Source organism: Vulpes lagopus, chromosome 1 (genome assembly GCF_018345385.1).
Source record: "Vulpes lagopus strain Blue_001 chromosome 1, ASM1834538v1, whole genome shotgun sequence".
Classification (NCBI taxonomy): Eukaryota; Metazoa; Chordata; class Mammalia; order Carnivora; family Canidae; genus Vulpes; species Vulpes lagopus.
In genome coordinates this window covers 50,325,703-50,352,696 of record NC_054824.1, presented here as the reverse complement: position 1 = coordinate 50,352,696, position 26,994 = coordinate 50,325,703, and the positions used below count along the sequence as shown (strand labels likewise).

General features: G+C 36.6%; 1 protein-coding gene across 6 annotated transcripts in view; it reads right to left on the bottom strand.

Moving 5' to 3' along the window:
• Nucleotides 1-1,153: 1,153 nt before the first annotated feature.
• Nucleotides 1,154-26,994, bottom strand: part of HMGCLL1 (3-hydroxymethyl-3-methylglutaryl-CoA lyase like 1) — a 200,719-nt gene continuing 174,878 nt past the window's right edge. For 5 of the 6 annotated variants that reach the window (XM_041732305.1, XM_041732367.1, XM_041732156.1 and 2 more), the window contains 2 exons: nt 6,070-6,195; nt 1,154-2,470 (listed from right to left, as the gene is read on the bottom strand). In XM_041732305.1, the coding sequence (XP_041588239.1) occupies nt 2,360-2,470; nt 6,070-6,195 (237 nt within the window). In that variant the 3' untranslated portion in view covers nt 1,154-2,359. Of the gene's footprint in view, nt 2,471-6,069; nt 6,196-20,924; nt 21,105-26,994 lie in introns of those variants that run through there. The other variant, XM_041732240.1, reaches the window with a different exon arrangement.

Here is a 26,994-nt window from a genome sequence, read left to right as displayed (position 1 = left end):
TGGCTTTGTGAATTTCATGCACTGGAACTTAGAAAATATGTAGTTTTCAGAGGACTCCAGCTTAGTTTTCATCTATAATAGGTCATCAGCATATACATGTGATAAAATGTTACATATTCAAGAACACAGTATATTTTCTTTAAGGGAAGATGCCATAGAAGATTGTTTAGATAAGTACTTCAGTAAAGGTCATAATTGCTTTGCCATCTTAAGCCTTTCCCCAAGGCTAACTCTAGTATGGGTTTATATGTGGGTTTGTTGGGTGGGTCAGTCCTATAGTGATTCCAAGGTTTCCTGGTAGGTTGAAATGTGGATTTTGGGGGGATTCTCTGCCTATGGATTTCAGGCAGTTTTATGTGCTTAAGTGATTTTTTTTTCCTGCAAAACCAGAAATAAAACTCCAATGTAGCAGAAAGATTTAGATGGTTTGGGTGGGGAAAGGATAACATATAACTAAAACATGAACTTTCTTGTGGTGAATGTGAATAGGAAACATTGAGGTATTCTCAAAAACGAATCTGTAGAGTAAGACGTGTGTTGCCTAAGTGTGTGCTAAGCTGCACCTAGAGTTTCTGATTACTTGCTCTGCCTTCTGAAGAGTCCATGGTTTATATTTCAAAACAGCAAATCCTGGCTGTTCCTATAAGCAGTTTGCACCAACAGATCCTTTTCCAGAAACTCAAACTAAGAACCCCACAGTTCCCTAAGAGAGGAAAACTCAGTCTCCTCTGAAGATGGGGAACATATCCTGCTGTGCACACCGGGGCAGGTGTCCCATTACTGCTACAGTGCACAGGGCTGTGTTCTTTTGAAGAAAGACCCGCAAGAGAATATAACAGGTAGATCCATAATGAGCTGTGATTTTGTTTCCTCCCCGTATTGTTCCCACCCCCTAACCAATACTAACCCAAATGCAAAGACTTAGTACTTAGGATAATAAGCTCTTGTTCTAACACCCATCACAACCTGATGAGTTAGCCTCTTTTGTGGGAATTTAGTGTGGTTTTGTCAATTACCAATATGCTTCCCTTTTGATTCTTATTATGACTATCTTTAAAGTTAACTTAGTTGTAATCAATGCTTCTCATATTTTCTGGAATTTCTTATTTCAATAGTTGTGATGAATATTTAATACAAAGTCCACAATGCTCACTTTCATATTTCAAGTTATATTCAAATTTATTCAAAGATAAGATCGCCAAATATTACTGGAGAAGTCTACATAAATAATAGAACTGATGGTTCAGACCCACATTTAATAATTCTGTCCCCTTATGATTTGCATAGGTTACAGAAATGTTTTTTCTTAACAGTCTTCCAGCTCTTCTTCTCAACTTTGATATATTAATTTTTGTTATTTCTGGCAATGCTTTCTATTACAAGAGATAAACTTTCAGTCATTTCAACATTAAAAATAGCCATAAAGTCAACCAAAAAATGATGTGATTTAATCAAAGGAAAATAGGTTTTTTTTTTTTTTTTTTCTTCATGAAATAAAAACTGCCTTAATATTCTTAGGATCACGGTGATCTTTCCTTCAGCAATTTGGATTTGATCTGAAAATTACCAAAGTGGATTATCATATATGTATCAATCTATTCTTATCATTACAATGGAGACATGAAATGAAAAACCTTATATTTTTTGATATTTGAATAATATCATCCTGGTTTTTACTAAAACTGATGAAAGAGAAAGTATGGTAAACTGGATGCATATAACAAACATGGGAGGTTGTAATGTTTCCAGGATATGGCAACTTGCCATTGACCACAGCCTCTTGGAACAAGATAAAGTCATTGAAATAGTTAACAGATGTTAGCCATACTAGAAATATAAAAGTTCTATTGCTAAAAATTATGTACGGTCAGATGGAGATTTGGCGCTTGGTCCATAATTTAACTGACTTGGCAAATGGAAAGTTGAGATCCAGAGGCATAATGCATAATATCAAGGCCACACACTTTGTGCACTATGCAGGAGCTCATAAACTACTGACAATATGTATACTGTGCTAAGCCAGCTTGATTAAGTATTAACACAGCATTTGATACTTAGGGAAATCTGAAGTCAATTTTCACATCTACTAAATTAAAAAGTTATTTCTATAAGGGCAAAAGAGTAGACTTTTCTCCAAGTTCAAAAGCATGTCTACAAATCATCTTATTTAGCTTCAGTTTGCAGTTTACCAATGATTGGTATTGCATTCCACTGATTTTGTAATCTATCCAGCAATACTCTTTAAAATATTTTTTCCCACGCTTGTCTATTACTTCACATTTCAGAATAAGTTGACAGTAATGATTTTCAGATGAGTATCTGTAGCTGAAATGGGTCTTCTCAGCTTTAAGTCACAAGTTCATTCAAGTCGAGCATTGAAGGAGGCTTGTGCTACTTTAGAATTTGTGGTTTTATTCACAGCTTTGCAAATAAAGTCACCAGCTTCCATCACTTTGTAAAGATTCACACCCTAGTAAGGGAAAGAAGGGATACCAGGTAGATTAGGGAAAAAGAAGACAAAACAGATATGTTTTCATTTTATTAGTAAGTTAATAATTTGAAATAACTAAAAATGTTGCTTATTGTTGACTTGAGGGTAACATTTGTCTCTTCATGAATCACATAAGAAGCATTTTAGATTTTTATGTTTTATTAGAGCATATCTTGAATCTGATTCTTCTATAAAAATCATAGACTAGCCATACCTGAAAAAACTCAATGTCATTCTTGGTGGTATCTACATTCTAGAAAGGGCAATGAAAAATTAGAAACAATCTACAAAATTCCAGTGGAGGGCAGTTACAATCAGAATGGTTTAGAGTTGTTCATAGATAAGGGCTTAAGAAAAAAACCCTTTTACTATATAAAGAAACAACTTGATACAACTATGAGAAATACAGGAAAAGTAAATGTATAATTTTAACAGTATTCAGAAACACTATTGGTACGATACTGAAGGTAGTAGTTGTAGGTCAAATAAAATGAAGTAGTATTTAGTACACATCTGGAACTTGTTTGGTTGAGAAGTTGTACTGTCTGAAAGCATAAACAGGATCAAGAAAAGCTTAGGTAAATCCATGAATGACAGATAGGCGGTTGGGTTTGAGGGCCAAATTCGGGGCATGCTCCTCATCTCCTGGGCTTGGTGTAACAAAAGGTCCCCACCCAGCACCTCAGCTGTCAATATAGGGGAGGCAGAGCATTAGGTGGATTACCCAGAGATTTGCCCTCAGGTAGCATTTCATAAACTCCTCTATGTCTTCCCTTAACATGGACTAGAAACAATGTGGACTTAAAATTGAACAGACTCAGGTTTCCTTGCTATTAAGTAGTTCTTAGTATTTATGTAAGTCTGTCATTTTCTTAAAGACAAATATAAACACAGGACCTTTTCATAACAATGACCATAAGGAGAGCATCATTTTAATACAGTCAACTCTATCTAGAAACTTTAAAGCAATGTTTCCATTGTAGTTCACTTCTCTCTTCTTGCGAATGGTCAAGAAAATAATTTTGTAAAGTGATACTTATAAATGATTCTCATTGTCTTTTTGCTATAAAGTTGTTCTTAAGGTATCAACATTTGCTTTCATTCCAGATAATTTGTTTTGTCCTGTGCATGGGTTTAGGGTAGAATATGTTAGACACATTTTAGTTGACATCCTAAATGGAGTGCTATTTAAGTATTGTGAATAATTAGCTACATGTGTCTCTAATTTTATAATTACACCCAGCAAAGGATTATAGAAAGATCTTAGTCACCAGTGTTCTGTGCTTTCCAAGAATTCCATTGATAATAAGTATGCATTGGAATTTGCTGACACTTTCTCCAAAAATTTCATTTTGGCCTTTCTCTATCATTTTACCTAACAGATATCATCATAAAATAGCATTGCATTTATTACTGAATCAGTTATCGGGTGATTAAATATGTCTCATGTACTGTGATATGCTCTGGGGTTTCAAGAACCTCATGTAGAATAAAGTTTCTGTCCTCAGGCTGTTTAGTGTCAAATAAGCAATATGGATGCCTGTTGATAGGGCGTCTTGTATTGTAATTAAAGTCACTGAAAGAGATATACCCAGGTGATTATGAGGGCACAGGATGAGACAATCAATCCACTGAGGAAAAGAAAGCAGAGAGGAGTGTGTCAGGAAGGGTAAATTCTGACCCGAGTCTTATATGGGCAGTGAGTCATTGAGAAGGGGGACCGAGGGGGTTCAGTAGGCAGAAGAATGATACAAAACACCTGAAGAATGCCATGCTAGATCTATAGAATGACAGGCAGAGATACCCTGAAAAGGCATGAATAGGCCATATTAGATGACAGAACACAGCTTTGCTTTTCAGGAAATGAGAATCCAAGCAGAAACAAGGCATATTCATATTTGTATTTTAGATGAAATCCTCTTGTGGTAGCATGGAAGACGAATTTAAAGGCAAATATGAAGTCTGTATACCAGTATGGAAGATGAATACCTCAGAAGGAACTAAGGAATTGTGCTGACATAGCTACAACAAGGGTATTAAAGAACCAACAACCAAAATATAAGTCAAATGAGTGGCTCTTGGTAAGTGATTTGGCACAGAAACCATAATAGCAATGGATTCTACAAAGAATCTTGGCTTGTAGCCTGTGAAACTGGTTGAATTAGGCTCTTCTATTTAAATTTTGAATTCTTAGGAGTGAAGCCATGGCTTATTTGCATTTCAGCCCTCAAGTTCTAGAACATGACCTGATATATAATAGGCATCAAAGCATGGCTAGGTTCAATTCAATCATCTAAATCTCCAAGGAAAGATCTGATTTGTCTCAGTTTTTGTCGTAGCCATACATTTCTAACAGAAATGATTAAGCTACTTTGTAAATGAAATAATTAGTTATTCCTAACCAGGAAAGACAGGCAATAGCTTTTAATGTTTATCCGAGTGATACCCATCCCCCGGTGAATGCTATTGAGCATCTCTATATAATGGGCATATATAATGCCATAATTGTTCTTTGGCAGGGAAAGCTAGACATCGAAATAAGATCATAATAAAACCTCAGGGTAGGCTTAGAGGTAGAAGCACACACATTGGCATGGAAGTCTTAAGGTAAGGAACCCAAGGTATGAGCCTGGGGGTTTAGGCAGGGAGACACAAGAAGACTTTTTGGGATGGTGGCACCTCACTCCAAGTGAAATCGAGTATGGGGGAGTAAGGCCATCTGAGTGGTGGTGGAAGCAAGTGCCAGGAACAGAAGTGAGAAATAAAATGATGAAGAAATGGAGACTCCAGGCAAGTGGTACTGAAAGAACTTTAAGTGGAGAGAAAAAAGATGTGAGAGAGAGAGGGAGAGGGAGAAAATTCCATTTTGTAATCCAGATGATGCTTTTACATCTCAGAAAACATTTTGAACTTCTAGTCATTTGTGAACCTTTTTCTTGCCTTCTATATCTGCCCTAAATTCTGCCTTAAAGACTAATAAGTAATTTTAACAAGCATGTGGCAAAACAAAGTGCTAATTTAATTTAGGTGGATACTATAGAGTATGTGACTTTTCAGGTACTTTTTTTTTTTTTTTTTTTTAGAGACCCTTCTTTTTCTCTAGTGTCTCACATGCTAAGTAGTATTAAGCTCTCCTCTTTCCTGACCATTCCAATCGTGCCCTGGGCTCTTTTCCAGAAGCTCTAGTTGTCACCGCAAGAAAATCAAGATCTCTGTTTCCTCCTAGGAAAACATCCATCCAAAACAAAACTGCAAAAACAACAATCCTAATGGCAAAGACACAAGCTGTAACTCACAGTGTGTGAAATCAAATCAGATGATACATGAAAAAACACTTCAGAGGTCATGAAACACTATAAAAATGTGAAATGGTAGCATTATTGGTGATGGAGCTACAGCAATAAGTTACTTTATAAAGCCCCCTGAAGAGTTTTTATTGTATTTTCCCACTGTGCATTTTAGCAAACAGCAAAAGTGTAGTAAAACTTTGACCTCAAAATTGCTTCCCAAATCTGAGACACATTCCCATTTGTATCTGCAAGGCATGCATGAATATTAAAATATGTTAAATGACTTACTGTGTTGAGCCCCAAGCCATTAAGCATATATATCAAATCCTCAGTGGCTACATTCCCAGAAGCACCTTTTGCATAAGGGCAGCCACCTAATCCGGATACTGCAGAGTCCACCACATTAATCCCCATCTGGAAAACAAACCAGAACACTCAAGGCTTGTCTATTTATGGCATGTAAATTGTTGAATTTCTACTTAACCTGTTCCAAAGAGCAAATGAGCAAAATCTAAACCCGTTATCCAAACATACTCACTTACTCACCTGCTGCTAGAACAGTCCCCCGGGTGCTGATTTCTTTTCTACCTAATTTTCCTCTTTTAGGCTAATAGAAACTCTAAGGATCTCAGGAAGTAAAATAATCTTAGATCAAAGTTAAAACGGTGTTATTCAGTGATAACAGCACAACCAGCTTGAAGTAAGATGAATTCACTTCTAGGTTGTATAGATTTTCCAACCAATTCTCTAGTTCTATCCTAATACTATTATATAAACACGAAATATTTTCAATACCCCAACACAAAGTCAAGGTGACTTAGAAGACTAGTGGTAATAGTAGGGTCACTATGTTTGGAAATAGAATTTTTGTGGGCTCATTTGACACTGAATTCACTCAATCTTTATTGAGTCGTTCTCTTACATACCTAATCCTGCTGCTTTGGGAGAAGTGAAGAGGTGATCGGGAGGCAAGACATCTACCACTAACAATAGCATCATCTCACGTTTACTGATTCTTTATTAAGTGTTGGATATTATTCCTAACATCTTACGAGTATTTTTTTTTTACATCTTACGAGTATTAACTCACAATCTTCAGCAGAAATCCATGAGGTAGATATTCTATTATCCCCAAATCACAAATGAAGAAACTCAAGCACATCAGGATCAAAAAAATTGCCCAAGGTCACATCTGTCTCCAGAGAATTCACACTGGGATTTATGGTTTCTGGAAGCATGCAAATTGGTATAGGCCATGTGTATGGGGATATCAGAGGGTAGAGGATATGTATCTGCTGGAGATGTCCTTGTAGACATTATCACAGTGGGGTCTGAAAGGGGCCCTGGGGATCAAAGGGTTAGAGAAGACTAGGGAAGAGAGGCAGGCATGTCATGCCTCTATAAAAGGTGACAATTGGATAATCAGAAGCTACCAAGAGGCCTAATCTGATTATTTAACTCCAGGGCATTGGAGAAAAAAGTAACATGACCTCTGCTAAAATGGGAAGTACCTGAAAGCAAAAATCTTGGGTAGCCTGCTAGGTCAGCTGTTCACATTCACGGATCGGAACCATACACCGTGGCTACATCTCCAGAGTCAGCCTCAGGAGATCTGGGCTCAGACTTGAGAATCTGAGTCTTTCACAAGATCATGGATGCTGCTCTCACTGCTAATCTTGGGGGGGGAGGTGTCACACTTCCTTTTGTTTTTCTTTTTTGATTAACTTTTTTAGAATAGTTTCAGATCATCAGAAAACTGGTAAAAACAAAAACAAAAACAAAAAAAACCAGAGCATCCCCATATATTACACACCAAATTTCCTATACTGTTACGTTATTTTATGTGATTATGGTAAATCTGTCATGGCTGATGGACAAACATTGGTACATTATTATTAAAGTCTATACATGATTCAGATTTCCTTATTTTGAACTTAATGTTCTTGTCTGGCCTTTAGTCTGGGTTTGTCCAATGTTTTTCTTAATGGTTAGACTAGAATTCTAAAATATTTCAAGGAAGACCAACAGAGGTGAAATGCCATTCTCAATACATTGTATCAAAGATAGATACTATCAACAGGATTTATGACTGGTAAGCACTTTGATCACCTGGCTGAGAGTGTTTGTCAGGGGTCTGCAGTAAGGAAGTCCTCACTCCCCACTTTCCAGAGGAAAGTCACTATGTGCAAATCATGCTTAAGAGACAGTATCTATGGACATTATTTGGAATTCTCCCATTTGGGAGATTTGTATGTATGTTCTCTTTGATTTATTCAAACATTTTTTTTATCAGTAGGGACTCCAGGTATTTTTTTATATCCAATTTGTTTTAGAATCCAGTATTACTTTCTATATTTTGTGGATCAGGTTGTTTGAGATTTGTTTTTTGCAGCTCTTTTAGTTGGTGCCTGTGTCTCTTTCTCATACCAAAGGAACTGTGCTTTTTGAATCATTCTTCTAGATTTCCCCTTGAGACTTAAGAGGGATTCCTACAAGGTTTAAAAAAATTTTTTTTTTTTTGGATGATAGACCAAAATGGTTAACAGCAGTGATTACCGGATGGTGTAAAAGCAGATAATTCATTTTTATTCTAATTGTATATATATATAGTTTTAAAAAGGAGGGGGGTTGTAAACTTTTGCCTGTAGTAGAATAATAGTATGTAAACAAGAATGAACATAAATGAATCTAAGACTGATTTTCTTGATTAACATCATTATTTTGCAACGAAGTGCTCCTCCTAAGATGTGAGACTGTAGGGTCAATCTGCATACAAAATCTTTAAATACATACATGATCTGAATGAGAAGTTACTTGGAAAATGCCCTTTCCCTTTTTCCTAGCATCAGAATAACTGTAGACCTGGGGATTTTCTACCAATAAGTTCTATTCCCAAATTAGTTGAATGAATTCTACCCACTGTGTGGCTTCAAAGAAATTTTTTTTCACAAATTTGAAGTTTATTAAAGTATATATTACCTGTGAAGGAGAACATTAAGATATTAGTGCCTTTTAAATTCTCTTTTTAAAAAATCATAGTACTTCTTTAAAAGCACTTTTCATGTAGTTAAATCCTAAATTGTGACCTCTATTAAATGTATAATTCTATTCCCTAGAAATCTTAATGGATAATATTACCCATATACTAAGCTATGATCTTGTTTTACATAAGCTGCTTTAGGGGTATCTGGGTGGCTCAGTCTGGCATCTGACTCTTCGTTTAGGTTCAGGTCATGATGTTGGTGTTGTGGGATTGAACCCCGAGTTGGGCTCATGCTCAGCAGGGAGTCTTCTTGAGATTCTCTCTCTCTCCTTCTGTCCTCCCCCTACCCTCCCACACATGAGCTTGCTAGTGTTCTCTCTCTCTCTCTCAAATACATCTTTAAAAAAAGAAATAAGCTGTTTTGAAATTCTGCAACTATAAAAATTTGGTTTTACTCTGTATATTTTCTGTATATCGCCATCCCTATTCTGTTAGAAATGATACATACTATGATGAAAACAAGTTCTTGACAGTAGGAAAACATTCTCTTCATTGATTTTTGATGGTAAATGGAGTGACATTTTTTGTACTTACTGAAATGATATAGTAAACACAGTGACATTTAAAGATAATAGATGGGATCTTAGATGATTTTATCATACAAGAGATTATCTTCATTAAAAGATTTTTTGTAGATACTCCCTTTCCCATATCTCTGAACAGAAACTACTACTTTCATGCTTTCACATTCCCAGGGGTGTGGGTATGTGTGTGTTCCCAGGGTGTGTGTGTGTGTGTGTGCATGTGTGCGTGTGTGTGCATTCACACACACAAGCATGAGTGAGTTTTTTGCACCATAGATTACAGAACAAAGCATTTGTTTTTTGTTTTGAAGGAAAGTGCATCTTTAGATGAGAAACCACAAGGTGGCAATGTAGCTTCAAAATCCAAGTTAAAGTCAAGAGTTTACAACCCCACTGTGTTCCAACCCCCCAGAATAACAAACCTGTAAATAAATCACTTTATATTATACAAATATTTTCTTTGCAAATGAGGAAACTTTTACTAATGGTATATAATACAAACTGTTGCTCAGTATATTTTTTAATTAGTCTTCCTTTGACTTGAATCTATTTATGAAGTGCATTCTATGTGCCAGGGACATGGGATATATACAGAATCCTGTAGCTCATAGAGTTTAGCTTTAGGAATTAAAATTACTACACATTTTGACACTGAGAAGTAGCATATTATCAAACTAGAAACCATTTTCTTTGAGAGCTAAGGGAACTAGTAATTCTCCCTAAACTAAAATCCAGAACTCAAAGGGTTGAGGTATTCTTGGCTCCCACCTTTCTCCAAGCTCATGATTAAAGCTATTTATCCAGTGACCAGTAAATGATAAACTTGTTGAGTTCAGTTACATGTGCTCTGTCTTCTTGAGCTCTATACTTATGTGCTTGGACTTAGGGGCTGAGAAAAATGAATAAAATATTAGTAGCCTCTTTTTTCTGGAAAATGGTAAATTGATTGTAGATATACAATGGGCACATCATTTTGTGCTACAGTCTTAGGTGAGCTCTGCAGAGTATTAATCTTGTGTAGTGCTTAGATGACCTGACCATGCTGATATGCTAATGAAAAATACATCTTGACTTTTTCTTGATGCTGTAAGAACTTATTTCCCAAAGAAAATGAGAAATCCTTAAGAGGAGTCAAATCATTTTGCAAAAGTTATTATGTCCTATATTTTCATGATTTCATAATATTTAATAAAATCTAACATTTTAGGTGTTGAGGATACTAAAATCTTAAGGAACTTAAACAATTTTAATATGTTAAGTTTTGAAATGACATCTTTCTTTCTATGATCAACTTTTTAAAAAAAAATCTATAATGTTAGATTTAACCTAAAATATCTGATGGTTTAAGTTACTCATTTTTGGATTTAAGTTATGTGGGGAAAAGGCAAATGTTCATATGGGATAAACATTAAAAATGTACTAACTTTTCTAGTAGCTATCTCCTCAGCCATTCCTAAGTCAATATACCCTCCAACAGAGAACTATAATTAAGCATAAGGTGCTACTTGTCTTCCAGTGATCAGGCCAGATAGCATTAATGAAGCATAGCACTCTTTGTAAAAAGCTCAGATCTTGCCTTGAGCTACTTCTCAACTCTAAATAGTTACTATATATTGATTTATACTACCTTAAAAATAACACTTTGCATTCATGTGTACTAGGGATGTAACATATTATATAAATCACAGGTAATGTACAGTTAGCATACATGAATAAAGCCCAGTGTTTTAATTAAGGGAAGTATATGCAAAAATTGTTATGTAAATGATGATAGGCATATATATTGCTGTTGAAGGATAATTAAGCTAATGGTGATTGGTTACTAACTTTCATGTAATATCCCTCATATTTTTTTTAAGATTTTATTTATTATTCAGAGACAGAGAGAGCCAGACAAGACATATAGGCATAGGGAGAAGCAGGCTTCCTGCGGGGAGCCTGATATAGGGGACTCAGTCCTAGGACTCTGGGATCGCAACCTGAGCCAAAGCAGATGCTCAACCACTGAGCCAACCAGGTGCTCCAACATTCTTCATCTTTCAATAGGTTTTCCTACATGTTTCATTCTCCTTTGCCTTACTATACATAAGGAGATAGATTATATTCTTACCTTCATTGAGTATATTTCAAATGGAGATAGAAATGGGACTGTGTGTGTAGAAGGGTGGGTAAGGAAATGGAAAACAGATAAGAAAATTCTCAATTTAAGTAAGAGAAAATAAATACTATTAATGAACATTTATTGAATGCTTATTTTGTCACAGACACTGTGCCTTATGCCTTATATATGATAAAGCCACACGACGTTAGTGTGAAATGGGTAGTAACCCATGCCCATTTTACTGATGAGGTGACTGAGGTTCTAGGAAGACAAACACTATTTCCTACTTCAAACAGCAGAAGACAGAGGAAGGATGCAGATAGCTGTGTGCAGTATACTGTTCAATGTCAATTGTTAACAATTAACACTCTATGCCAGGCACATGACTACATTTTCCATGCATTGTTTCATTTAATCCATGTAATAACATCAGAAGGGGCAGTTGTGACTGAGAAAGAGAACACTAACATATCAAAAACCTTCCTTTTTTTAAGATCCTTTTTTCAACTTTCTGAAAAGTCTACACAACGTAGTAATAACAGACTTGAGAAAGTAAATGATCATTGTCCCAGGGCTTTTTTTTTTTTTTCCTAGGAAGCTAGCCCAAGGCAAATAGCCAGAAATGTTAATATAGATTCATGTTCAAGGATAAGGTATTCTTTGTACTATGATTTGTAACAGGAGAAAAAAGGCCATAGGTTAAATATCCAGTAATAAGGAAATAGTTAACAAATTACATAAGATGGGCTATTGGGAAACCATTAAATATTTTCAGTGAATATTTAATGGTATAGAAAAGTGATTATAAGAAACTAGAAGATAGGAGAGGATACCATCCATGCTTGGTATCATTCGTGTTCCAATGATACCGAGCATGCTATCATGCTCGGTATCATTGGAATTTTTGATCCTTTCTAATAAATATATACCACACATGTAATGTGTATTTGTTTCATTGTCATCCCCTTCTTCTGCTACAACAAAACCCCAATACTATATTGGCCTCCTTCAGGTTCTATTTTTTCATTTATTGGTTTCAGTCCAAATTATAGAGATGATTGCTATAGGAATCCTCTACCATTCCCTGTTCTTGAGTGGATATTGCTTCTATACTGCACTTCAGTAACCACCTATTCCCTCCACCCTAGTGGCACAAAATAATTAAGCCAGTTCACCTCATACTTGAATGAGCATAAGATTCCACTTACAATGCCTGACTGAGAGGGTATTGTACTAAAGGAAATAAATGGGACAGAGAAAGGAAAAAAAAAAACATATTATTTCACTTATATGTAAATCTAAAAAGAAACCCAAAACAAATGAGCAAACATTTATGATGTCTGAGGTGGGACCTGAGCTTCTGAATTTCTAACAACTCCTGAATTATGCAGAAGCTGCTATTCCTCAGAACATACTTGAGTGGAAAGAGACTCTGTTTCGTCTAGGAAAGAACTGGTTCTCATGTGTCAGTATATCCCGGTCCAGTCATCACAGTGGTTCCATCCTGCCTTGCACAGTGTTGCTCAGAATGGGACCACCTGAGTATCAGAATTACATAAAGTCCTAGTTTAAAAGGCAGATTTCTATTGTCTATCTCCAGAAAACTGACTTTTTTGTTCTTGTAAAGTCCATTGTTTCATATTCTAAGATGACTTTAAAGCATAATAAAGTGTGAAAATAATTGTTTTCATTTACCTGTTCATCTGTGGCAGATAATGCTAACTCTTTACCAAAAATTTTTCTTTCTTTCTCTTCTGGGACTCTGCTAGGTGTCATAACCAAATGCCCTTTAAATTAAGTGTTGTTATGTGACTGTAGGTTAACCAATGATGTGCAAGCAAAGTGATGCAGGCCATTTCTAGGGATAAGTCTTTTCAGAAATTCTGTCAATAGTCAAATGCAGATTACAGTAAGGCCTTAGGGAATGGTGAGACAAAAAAAAAAAAAAAATGGGAGGAGCCTGAGTCCATGAGTTACCACCTGGAGGAGAGAAGGCCACTGAGAAAAGCATGTTTGGTGAGGAACAAACATCCATGTGTTAGAGCCATTACCCATTTTGGGGTGTGTAGTTATATCAGCCAGTTAGAATTAATATACCAACTGATGGGATAGATTAAAATCTACGATTTTCCAACTATTTTCTATTCCATCTGTTTTGTTTTTCTTTTCTACCTTCTGTTATTTTTTATGACTCCATTTTATCTCTTTTACTGACTTAATATTTCTACCTCTTCAAATTGTTGTAGTTACCCGATGGTTTACAATATAAACCGTAAAAGTCTACTTTCAACTATCTACACCACATGTAGGGAAAGACCTTACAGCAGGATCTTCTCAATTCCATGCAACCACCCTTTGTGCTGTAATTTCCTTACCTTTAGTTTGATATTCCCATAATACATTTGCATACCCATAATATGGTGCTCCTCTATTTGCTTCAGGTAGTTATCTTTTTTTTTTTAGAGCAATTAAAGTTTAAAAAATTATTTTGATTTACTACACTTTGAATTCTCTGAAGAAGCTCAACAGGAATCAGAATATTAGAGATTCACATCCTACTATTAAGTTAACACTCACCTTTTAGAGGTAGTATGCCTTTTAGAGGTAGAAGAAGGAAGATTAGTTAGTGAAAGAGACAAGGAGTTCAGGAGGAGGTCCAATATCACAAGCCAGAATAGGAAGTTTCTCTAAATGCCTTTTTTTTTTTATTTTCCTGAGAAAGAAAGTAAGCAAAGGGGGTTGGGGGGGAGGGGAGGAAGAGAGAGAATCTCAAGCAGGCTCCAAGCTCAGGGTGGAGTCTGACTGGGGCTAGATCTCATGACCTTGAAATCATGATCCTAGCAAAGACCAAGAATCATACACTTCACTGACTGAGAAACCCAAGAATCTTAAAGTTTCTCTAAATACTTATACCACAGTGATGAATGCTTCATCTACTTAAGGAAAATAAGAACCAAGAAAAATCTACTGGATTTATGAAAGTGACAAATTTTTAAGTGGTTTCATTAGGGAGAGGACAGGGGAGAGCTGACAGTTGAAAAACGGAGGACATATAGTCTAGTACTTAAAAAAAAATCAGTTTAGGGAGACTTGTACGTAAACCTGTTCTATACTTGTTAGCTGTGTGATGTTGATGTTACTTCTCTGATGCACCAAATGTAAGATGACTATAATAGTACACAGTCATGGGCTTGTTGAGGAATCAGTGGGATCTTCCGTGAAAAATGCTTATCTCATAGATTGGCACATAACACTCAGCAAATGTTGGCTTTAACAAGTATATGTCAAGGATATAGAGACAGAAGACATGTGATAATAAAGAAGAAAATCAGGGCATAATTGGGAGTATATGAATGGAGAGAGATGGAGAATATTGAGACCTGTAACTTGGAAGCCTTAAAGGACAGAGGTAAGTAAGTGGAAGTAAAGAATTATACCATACATAGAAGAGAAAATTCACAGAGATAAAAGCCTTAGAGGGTGTGGATAAGTTTGGGATTAGGGCAGAAACATGGTGTTGAGCTTAGAAATTAGTGGAAAAACCTGTCCTTGAGATAGAGTGAGGGGGGAAGATGAACAGAGGTACAGAGATATGTCGAAGGAACACAGACCCCAAAGTTTTCAGGGAAATAAATGATCGATACTCTTAGAAACACAGTAATTGAGTTAATCTGCTGAGATATCAGAAATAAGTTATAGTATTTCTAGCTCCCTGATACTAGAGCTTCTCTTGGACTCTGCCATACCCTGCTCTTACCACACATTTTGATGTGTGCACAAAGAGGTGGGTGTATAATGAGGAGGAAGAAAAGGGGACAGTAAATAAATGACACCATGTAAATAATAAAAAAGTACCTATACACATAGAAGTAAGTTTTTAATAAGCATCTAAAAATTCCAGATTTTCATAACTAATTTAGTCAGTTTTCCTTATGATTGATTGATTCAAAGGGAACTAAGCCCTAAAGTTCCTAGTCACAGAGGTCATGGTTCCAGAGATGGATCTAGAATTTAGGCCTTCATGTTTTTGGAATTTGGTAGGCGGTAAACAACTTCCAGTTCTAAATGAATGTTGGTGGGAGGCCTATGTAATAGTGTAAATGTGCAATTAAATATTAGGTAAAAAAAAAAAAAACTATAGAATGAGAGCACAGTGATGCTGATAAGAATTAGGTGTTACATTGTTACCAATACTCATAAACCAGGGAGGGCTTGGGACAATGGGAGGACCAAATTTTGGTAGGAGGAGGGAGCCAAATACGCAGGTAATATATACAAACTATATAAGGGCAAGAACGTTCCTCTATCTCCATTATAGGCTCAGTAGGTGGCATAGCACTCAGAACATAATGAGTTATTACTCAAATATTTCTGGAAGAATTGAGCAAATATTGTGCCTAAAATAACAATGCATGCAATATCAAGACCTGGGTGCAAGTATAACCATACATGGTAATAAATGAACTTGATACAATTCAATTGGAAACACAGAATTCCATAAGGAGGATTCTAAAGTAAATGAAACAGTTCAGTGGTCACTACCTACTTGCTCCCTAAATCTCCTTCTCTTCATTCTGCCTTCCCATAAAGATGGGTTCCTGGAACTTGTTTGTTCAGTGACTCCTTATAAATGCTTGGTACAGTTGATGGACCTAATTTGGGTCAATCAGTCTCCTCCCCAGGAATTTAGAACAGAAACAAATATATAATCTACGTTTCTAAAAAGTGAGATGTATAGCATATGAGGTATGGGCAAGCAACTTTTTCCATGAGCAATGGGAAGTAAAGAAGTTCAGTCTGCAGTAAGAGGGAAAAGGAAGCATCGTTGAATTGGAAATGTCACCTGAATTCCAGATAGCCTCTCAGTCTTAGGTCCAGCTTCATTTCTTTCCTACCTTGGTTTTTGAAATAACATTTAATTAGAACTATTCCAAGTCCCTTAAAAAACACAGTAATCCTAGGAAGTAGGTACTATTACCATCCTCATTTTATAAATGAGAAAACTGAGACACAGGACATTTAATATGATCATGCGTGGTGTTACATATTTAGTAAGTGATGTAAGCTGAGATGCAGGATCAGGTGAAAAGGTCTCCAAATCTCTGCTCTCAACTTGTGTGTATACCTCTCTAAAAGGTTTCCATGAGACATTGCTGTATCCTCATAACAAAGTCTCCTTTTTGCTTAAAGTAGCAGGAGTTGGCTACTGTTACTTGGAAACAAAGAGTAATAACTAACACATCATTAAGTTAATGACCTGGCAGGGAAGATATTCATAAGTATAGAGAATGATAATACAAAGTAGAGTGTGGTAGCTATTATGAGAATTACAAACAGAGCTATTCAGAAACACCAGTGAGACGGTTTCTATATTTTGTAGGGGAGCATGGAAGGAGGGGCAGGGTGAAAAGGTTGATGAATAGTTTGGCTCTGCTTTGGGTCTTGAAGGATGTTGACAAGTGGGGGATGGTGAGGGAAAAGATGCTCTACAGAGAGGAAACAGCTTGAGAAAAGGCACCTATGATGTACAGGCCAAGGATGTACTGAGAATACTTTAATGGGATTTGTATTGTAGGGGCTGTTGAGGTGTGGAAGGAGTACAGCTCCAGATCATGATAGGTCCTAAATGCCTTTCTCTGGGGGATGAGCTTTCTTCCCTAAGAAATAAAGAGCTACTTAAGGTTCATGAATAATCATGACATCATCAGCATTTGTTTTACTCAAATTTTGTTATCAGGGGAGCAATCATTGAGATGGATAGGAGGTTGAGAATATGTAAGTAGAAGTACTTGTTAGAAAATTAGTGCAATGGATGAAGTCACTGGTGATGAGTATTTAAAATGAAGCAGAAGGGGAAAAGGATTTGTGTTAAAGAACAAATTTGACATTTATGAGGTAAAATCATGTCTAAATGAATGTATAATACTGGAAGTAAGAGGTGTCATTGACAAAAGCAGTGATTTCTAGCTTAGTAACTAAGATGATCCATTAACTGGAATGGGATAGAAAATCAACTCTAATGAAAGGTAGAAGTTGCTTTCTTGGAAATCATTATAGATGTAAAAAACTGGATATTTAACATGTCATTCCTTAAAGCATCCCTGCTTGTTCAAAACTAGTTTTAATTACTAATCTTTCAGGGCAGCCCTGGTGGCGCAGTGGTTTAGCGCCGCCTGCAGCCCAGGGTGTGATCCTGGAGATCCAGAATCGAATCCTGCATTGGGCTCCCTGCAATCGAAGCCTGCTTCTCCCTCTGCCTGTTTCTCTGCCCCTCTCTCTCTGTCTCTTATGAATAAATAAATAAAATCTTTATATATATATATAAAATCTATCTATCTATCTATCTATATATATATATATAATTCTTAATCTTTCATTGCTTTTCACACCTATTTGCTTTGCTCATTTATATCTGGGGTGCATATAATTCTTAATCTTTCATTGCTCATTCACACCTATTTGCTTTTGCTCATTTATATCTGGGGTGATGTACAGCTTTGGTAATGTTCAAATTCATGGTTAAGCATTCTTGTAATCCAAAGAACTGGCTTCCATTGGGCAGTGAAATAATTTAAAAAGCTGTGACAACGTGCTTCCTGGGTCCCTAAGTTGAAGGCTTTTCCTCTCTGCTGAATACAAAGAGTATGGTTGGGAGAATCGGTGATAGAAATTCCAGATGGGTTTAGGGGAGCCCTACAATACAGGGGACTGGTACTGCTTCCAAAAGTGTATGCTAGAGGAAGTATAAGACTCAAAAGCTCCCCAACCAGCTGACTGAGATGCCAGGACAGCAAAACTGAAATGAGGAACCTGTCAAGTGGGACCCAAGGTAGTCTCACACTAGAATGGAGAGAGCACAGGTGGGCCTGAGATAACTAGAATCAAGACCAGGAAGGAGCAGCATATGGGCCAATATCCATTTGTCATGGTTAGGGTACTACCACAAGGGTGAAGGCTGAGCAGGCTGGAGAGAAGCATCAAGGAGAGAAAGGAGGACAAGGAATGCCATCACACAAGGTAACCCCTGGCCAGTGGTGGATGGATACTCAAACTCCCTTCAAACTTACCTCATAGGAACAAGAGTCAAAAAGCAAAGGAAAGGAGACATTGAGTTTTAAGAGGAAATGACTAAGCTGATTAACATATGTATTCAGCCATTTATTAGGAGGTAAACTGGCATTTAAACTGGAGTGTTCATTAAACTGAATACTGTCACTTACATAGAAAATTTAAAACATTTCATAATATTTAATCACTATATACTACCACTCTGTCCTTATTATTCATTTCAAATAGTTCAAGTTCAATTTGATTTCCTTCCTTTGAGAGGCCAGGGAGAGGGATGTCCAGTATGGAGCCCAATACAGGACTTGATCTCACAGCCCTGATATCATGACCTAAGCCAAAATCAAGAGTAGGATGCTCAACTGACTGAGCCACTCAGGTGCACACAATCTGGTTTATAAATGATTTACCAGAAATCTTGCTTACTCTAAAGACACAACTGATCAGAATATCCACAAGATATTTATGGTCATAATGGTGTTAATTTTTCTAAGCAGTGAATAACTGAGAGAAAGCTGAGTATACATGAAATCAAAATAGATTTTCCTCCAGTTGAGAACAGTTAACTCAAAGAAGGTAGAAAAACAAAAATATAATTACATTTCAATATATAGGAGGTAAAGCAGGTTTGGAGCAAACCACATCTAGAAACTATGATATAATCAATGGTTGATGCAATTGTAGGTATTTATTTTGGGTAAGGCTCAGTGGTAGATAATAGTTGCAGTTGCAAAGTGCAAGATCATTATGTGGCCAAGAATGTAGACATAGGGAAGCCGGGGTGGCTCAGCGGTTTAGCGCTGCCTTCAGCCCAGGGCCTGATCCTGGAGGCCCAGGATCGAGTCCCACATCAGGCTCCCTGCATGGAGCCTGCTTCTCCCTCTGCCTGTGTCTCTGCCTGCCTCTCTCTCTCTCTCTCTCTCTCTCTCTCTCTGTCTCTCATGAATAAGTAAATAAAATCTTTAAAAAAAAAAAAAGTAGAGTCTACAGAGGTAGATTTTGCTTGATTATGAGACATAACTCTGTAGCCATTTAATGCTGCCTAAACTTAAGTGGTTAGCTCTCAAAATAATTCTCTCTGCCACTGAAACTATTAAAAGGCCATCTAAAGATCGTAGAAAGAATCCCTTCTATAGTAAGTGAAGTTATTGGCTTTGGCCTCTAGGAATTTTATCCAATCTTAAGTCTTTCTGCAAATGTACGTTTAGCTTAGCTTGCTCAATAACATCTAATTTTGTCATAAAGTTACATACATAGACAACATAAAAATATTAAGTGCTGCTGCTATTGTGATTTGAGGTAACATTTCTGTGGTAGGGCCATTTCTTGGCATCTGAACACAACAGGCAAATTCTAAGCAGTGACTTCTTGGGAAGGCCACATGCAGTAATCTTCTAGATGGCATATAACTGTGGAGTCCACTGCCAATAGCCAAGAAAAAGACCTATAAAACATAGTTTAAGGAAAAAATTTGTTGAAGACTCTCCTGAAGGGTGTCAAGCCCACACATATTTGGTATTTGCAGCAAGGCTGCCAAATACCACTAGAATTACAAAAGCTTCCATATGACTTACAGTATATTTTAGGATTTGTTTTAACTTTAATACTTCCAAGCACTTAGAACTCAATGCCACCCTTAGTTGAAAGTGAAAAATAGAGAAGCAGGTAGGAATTTTTAGATCTGAGTCCAAGTACTATTCCCTCACTTGGTTAGATAACATTCAGAGAAAAAGAAATCACCTATGAAATATGTAGGAAAATACAATGTTAACCATGGAAAAAACAGATTGACAGGGCCAAATATCCTGTTTGGGCAAGAATAAAGTAAGACTCCTCAAGGTTCACAACAACAAGAAAGCTGCCACCTGCATCTGATTTCCAAAGTGCATGGCCCTGTGATGGTCAAATGCCTGCTTGCTCTGTGAGGTTTGGTCTGTTCCTTTTCTTTTCCTTAAAACAGGGGACTGACTTGTGCAGTCTACATTCCCCCAACTCCTCTATGAACTAGATTCCAACTCGTTCAGCCAACAGAAAGCTTTGTTGGAGGGAGAATCCAGAATATGCCCCTCTCCCCTTTCTGTTTCAGGTGGTATTTATTTCTAGCATAGCCTGTTTCTTCGGTGGCTCTAAATGTTGGCCATGGACAGTCCCACCTTCCTTTTGGTGACTCTGGATGGTGGGTTCCTGTAACAGTGTCTTCTTTCTTTGTCTAGCCAAGGGGCCTCACTGATGTTACAGTGGTGGTTTCCTTTTCCTGTTCCTACTAATCTCAGGAGTGCCTCCTTAAAAGTGAGAACACTGAGGGGCAAGCTAAAAGGAGGCACTCGCTCTCACGGTAGAGCAAGTACAATTAGCACCTGAGAATGAGTGCCCCCTAAATGGTGTGCCTTAGGCACCTGGTCACCTGCCTCAACCCAGGCCCTACTCATTGCTGGTTGCTTTGCTGCCTAATGTTCAGTTTTATGGTTCCCCTGTCACCTGTGCACAATTTCCTGGATTCACTTACATGGCTCCTGCTTTCTGGCTGGACTCTGAAAGATCCAAGTATTCCTTTTATGGAGTTCAGTCTGAATTTGCTTCTATCTAGCTCCTACCAAAGGCAAATTGAGAAAATATTTTTAAAAATCTTTTAGAGTATACAGTCCCTCCTCTTCTAAGTATTTGAATTCTAGCCTCATATCAGTTTAGTTTATCAGAAAGACATATACCAGTATCTTATCAGCTCAGACACTTGTGGAGGTAGCTTCCCTGGATCCCATTTTTTTTTTTAAATTTATTTTATTTTATTTATGATAGTCACAGAGAGAGAGAGAGAGAGAGAGAGAGAGGCAGAGACACAGGCAGAGGGAGAAGCAGGCTCCATGCACCGGGAGCCCCGATGTGGGATTCGATCCAGGTTCTCCAGGATCGCGCCCTGGGCCAAAGGCAGGCGCCAAACCGCTGCGCCAACCAGGGATCCCCCTGGATCCCATTTTAAGGTTATTTTCTTGCATTTATTGATAGTCATTGTAAAACACTAAGAAGTCAGTCATACTAGAGGATTTTTTCCCCCACATGTATCTTAAAAACTCCTGTTGGAGATAATTGTTCATTAATTTTACTATGCTGTATCCTGTATTAATCAGGATGATTAGGTTGAACTAGGGAAAAAACTAGAGGAAACCTATTGGTTCACTTAAGTGCATTGTAGAAAGAGTTTGGAGCTAATCTTGGGAAAGACGGGAACCTTTCTGTTTCTCTCTGTCTCTTCCCTCTCTCCTTCCTTCTCCCTTCACCCTCCCATCTCCCCGCCCCCCCCCCCACCCCCCCGTCTTACCAACACCCACCCCCAATCATTTTTTTTTTTTCTGTTGGCTTTATTTTTCCATGTCTATTATGCCAAAGGTCATAGGATCTTTATATAAGAAAAGTGAGTACTGGATCCCTGGGTGGCGCAGCGGTTTGGCGCCTGCCTTTGGCCCAGGGCGCGATCCTGGAGACCCGGGATCGAATCCCACGTCGGGCTCCCGGTGCGTGGAGCCTGCTTCTCCCTCTGCCTGTGTCTCTGCCTCTCTCTCTATCTCTCTGTGACTATCATAAATAAATAAAAATTAAAAAAAAAAGTGAGTACTTTTTCATGAGCTCCAGCCAGGACAATACTGGGAAAGGGGTCTTTATTGAGCCACCTTAGGTAAAGTGTCCATTTGTGGACTGGCTACAAAGCCAAGTGTATTAGAGCACAAAGATTTCTTGTACTAGGATCATGAGTCCACTGTAACATATACTTAGGAGGGGTGTTGGTATATGATGTGTGTGTGTGTGTGTATGTGTGTAGGGAAAGTGCTGGAATTTCTACACTCTCACAAGAAGTATATGGTTGAACTTATGGGGAACAGTTTCTTGGAGGAAGCTGTTACTTTCATACATCAAACAAGGATCCTTTGAAAGTTTCACCAGATTCCTTCAGTGGAAGCCACTTGGTATATTCTATTTAAATTTCAGTATCCTAAAAAAATGAATGTTAGCACTCTTGTAACTCTTCATGTCTCTATTTTTAGAAAAGTTAAAACATCATTTAATGCTCAGTAGTGACAACTATTCATCCCACCAGTGCACAGACATTTGAGGAGTTCCTGTGTTGTTCGGGGCTCCAGGTATAGTCACAGAAAATAACATGTACAAAATTTGTGCCCTTACAGAGCCAACTCTCTGGTGGAGGAGAAAAACACTTGAGATGGATAAATGACAAAAATAATGTAGGAAACAAGTGACAAGGAGGAGATGCCAATTTACTCCATTCTTCCAAGGAAATTGCTTGACAAGTAGGAAAGTGAACTTAAGTACTTATGTGAAATAATTTAAGGCAAAATAAAGTCAGGACAAATGCCTTGAAAAGGGATGATGCTTGGTGTGTTGAGAGCAGTAAAAAGACCATGATGACTGCAGTGGCTGGAACCAGGGAGGCAGTGTGAGACAGATGTGTTGCAGGGCCAGATCTTGTGAACAAGTGTATTTTGATAAGGTCAGTATCATTAGTGTAGCAGACTGGAGTCTCAATCAGATTTTTTCAGTGGTAGCCATAGAATGGAAGAACTTCTGGGGGCATTGTACTTTTACCCATATCATGAAACATTTTGCTGTTTGATAGGCCACAGTGTTTTGGATTTGGAAACTACAGTAGACTAGGGAGGTGTCACAGGCCAAAGCTCATGAAGCTATTAACAAATTAACTGAAGTCATGTTTATGCTTTCCTGTCAAATAAAACATGTTTACTTGAACAAAGGTCTTCTGTAATTGAGCATAGGAGATTTGGTTTCTTACTAGACAATATAATACAAATTTCATAAATGTCTATTAGTTCAACAAGTTCTGATTTCATAGGGAGACCTCATCTGTCAAAATTATTATGAAATGATAGCTCTTAGGAACATATTCAGCATTATGTAAGCTAAAGAATAAATCATTCAACCAATATTTACCAAGCATACACTTACAAAAGGCTTAGCATTCTAGTATATTTAAGACACAGTCCTTGATAGAAAAAACTTATAATCTAGTGGAAAAGCTATGATGTCTACGTGAAAACACAGAAAACTGTGAGAAGCACTAATGCAGGTCAGTTAGGAAAATAGTTCAAGGAGGAAGGAAGTTATTTCAGGCCCAGGTAATTAGAGCAGGTTGCATGGGGGAAATGACATGATTCTGGCCTTGAAGAGTAGGATGATTTTACAGAGTATGGCACTTGGAAAGAGTCTTAAAAAGAACAAAAACAACACCAATGACTGAACTTGTTAATGACAGTTTCCTGTTTATTGACATTTTACATTCGCTCAATAATTCCACTATGTAGCAGAATTTTGTAGAAGTATCCAAAATACTATTCATTTACTATTTATTTAAACATATTAAGTGGTTTCCATGTACGTACAACTCACTATGGGGACAAAGATAAAGGCTAGATGCAGTATTATAAATCTAGATGGTTAGTAGAATGGGTTTTTTAAGATCATGATATGTATGCACACAAATACTTTTTAACTTTCAGTCAAATGCTACATTATTGAATATGTTTAAGATAGCTGTATATACGTATAGAAGTAGATCTGCATGTCTATATGGAGCTATTGGTGGGAATGTGTGTATATATATTTCAGCCATATCACATAATTCATATGTAATTTAGATCTCTCAGAATATTCTTTTTTTTTTTTTAGAATATTCTTTACAGCTAATGTCCATAAGACATCTGTAAGTACTATTATATTTCTTAATAGAAATATGTGTTTTCTTGCTCAGTATTTCAGGCCAGTGCCTACCTAGTCTTGTATTAATTACTCACATCATCTCACATGTCCAGAAGGAATTTATATCAAAAGTTTGTAAGCCATCTAACAAATGCATGCATGTTTCTCTAAAGTAAAGCTGTATTTGAAATTTTACAGAGGTGGAATTCTTCCAATCATCATATCTCACTAAGTATAAGAGAAATCCAAAACTTTATACAAAATGAATTACAGCACTGTATAGTTATCTATGCAAAATGTGCTAGTTGCTTATTGCAATATATGTAAAAACCAAAAATATGACTTTCAAGTTGATTTTAACTCAAAGGTGAATTATTTATGTACACAAATAACTCATTTTCACTTTACCAGAGACAAATAACAATTGTGAGTCAGAAAAAGCACTCAAGATTAATTTTACCCAAGTTTTTGTTCCATCAACCACATATTTATAAATATTTTTTCACACCAGACAAGGTTTAGGGGAACATAATATACATGGCCTTTGTTTTGCTTTTAGTTCTTCAGTAATTAGGTATTTGACTTTGGAAGTGTTACTTTACTTCTATGGGTCTCACTTTCCATATTTGAAAAGTGAATTGTTAAAATATTCCCCTTTGAAGTCTTACTTGGAGAGTAAAGAAAGATACTCTTTTTTAAAAAGGAGGAAGGATAAAGTACATGGTTACTCTCCTAACTATAAAGGAAATGAGAGATGCTTAAGAGCTTCCTATAAAGTTTCAATAAAATGTCATTCAGGGTGCTAATATTACACCTGCCAAATGTCATACATTTATAGCACAGGTTTGCACATGGTAGACAGGCAGTCTATAAGTGTTAGATGAATCAAGGAACATATTTTGTGCTTCTAATATATTCTGATAAAATACATAACAATTAAAAATACATTTTTAACATTAAGAGAACATGTTTATTATACTGTAAATCATGCTTCTCTCTCTCTCTCTCTCTCTCTCTCTCTATATATATATATATATATATACACACACAACTCTTTTTTTAAGTCATAGTTCCAATTGTAAGCCATGGATTCTTCCAGGAACATTATGTTCTTTGGCTAGGAAAAAAAAAAACCCACAAAAAAAGACACACATTCAAAAGTGAATATATATTGATCTGATCCATGGGCAGAACAGTTTTCTAAAAGAAATGTATTGAATTCGCTTGTCACTTTTATCCAAGTGAGGAAAAATATTCTGTTGTTACTAGTAAGCTGTGTAGCCAATGTATCTGCACATTTTTCTGTCAGTCAGTATTTTGTAACCCAGGAACTTATGAAATTTAGTATGAAGATAAGTTTTAATGTCACCATTTCTTATTATTAAAATACTAGCAACATTTAAACACTTACCTGACCAAGTAACATTAAGTAGGAAATCTCTATGAGACATAAAATATAAGTTGTAATATCTCCTCATGAGAAACAATTTAATGTGTTTTATTAAGACTTTTGCCCTTAGGGTGCTGCTACAGGATTTGGAACCAAAATCATTTAACTCTGTGACTCAAATATGGAAAAAGAGAAAAAAAAAAACCCAAATCTAATTTGTAAAATTATTCTGTGGTTCTTAGTTGGCAAGAGGTATAAACATCTTTAAGAATAATGACCCATTGTATTTTTTAGTCATCTAGACATTCTGTAAGGTAGTAAAGATTTTTTTGAGAGTAAATTGTTTTTTGGCGAGTCAAAAAAAGAAACATGTGGAACACATTCCTTGGCTTTCCCAAATCTCCAACTGTGAGCGACACATGTACAATATTTTGAAAGTTTAGAAAAAAAGGCAAATCATATTCTCCAAATAGTACTGTACCTTCCAAATAGTACTGCTTTGGAAAAGGTGTAGCTAGTGTGTCAATGCCTGGTAATCAATGATGGGGGCGGGGGGAAGGGAATCAAACAGGCAAAGATTTGCTACTTTTGAAATATATTGTTGAGTAGAATACTTGGCACATTGTAAGAACAAGAATATAATTTCTTCCTTCATGTAACTTTGACTAGAACATTCACTTAATGAAAACTTATTTTGGTACTTTATTTAAAATTAAAACCACCTTTTCAATAAGAGATGGTAAACATCATTTGATCAGAACTTCAAAAAAATACCGACCACCATAAAAGTAGACCAACATTCTACAAAATATTTTATATTTTAAATGTACATGTACTTGATTGGACTCTGGGTTTAAATAAATTAAAGAAGTACTCAAGATAGCCAATAATGCCACTCAAGATGCTGCAAAATACATAGCCTTGCAAAACTACCCTAAAACACATTAGTAATGAATAATGAAGTCATCCTACTTATAACTTAGAGGAATGTTAAATAGTAGCAAAGCTAATTAAGAATGTAAATGACTTTACTAATATGGCAGAAGATTTGAGTGATTCATTGTGATCCATATGAATGACAAGCAAATCAAGACACTCAGCCCCATCACATATGCAATATACGCATGTGATTATGGGACCTTTGTGGTATAACTAATAGAAATCTCTGTTGAAATTAGAGTCAACAAATAAGACTATATGAAAATACCTTAGAATTTTTTTAGAAAGATGTAATAAGAATAACTGCTTTGCTTCTCTATGCTTACTTTTTTCTAAAACAGGAGTTACTTCTTTTTTCAAAAGAGGCCGTCTGCTCTCTTGGAAGCTTGCCTTCCTCAAAACTTTCAGGTGAAAGTTTATCTGTTGG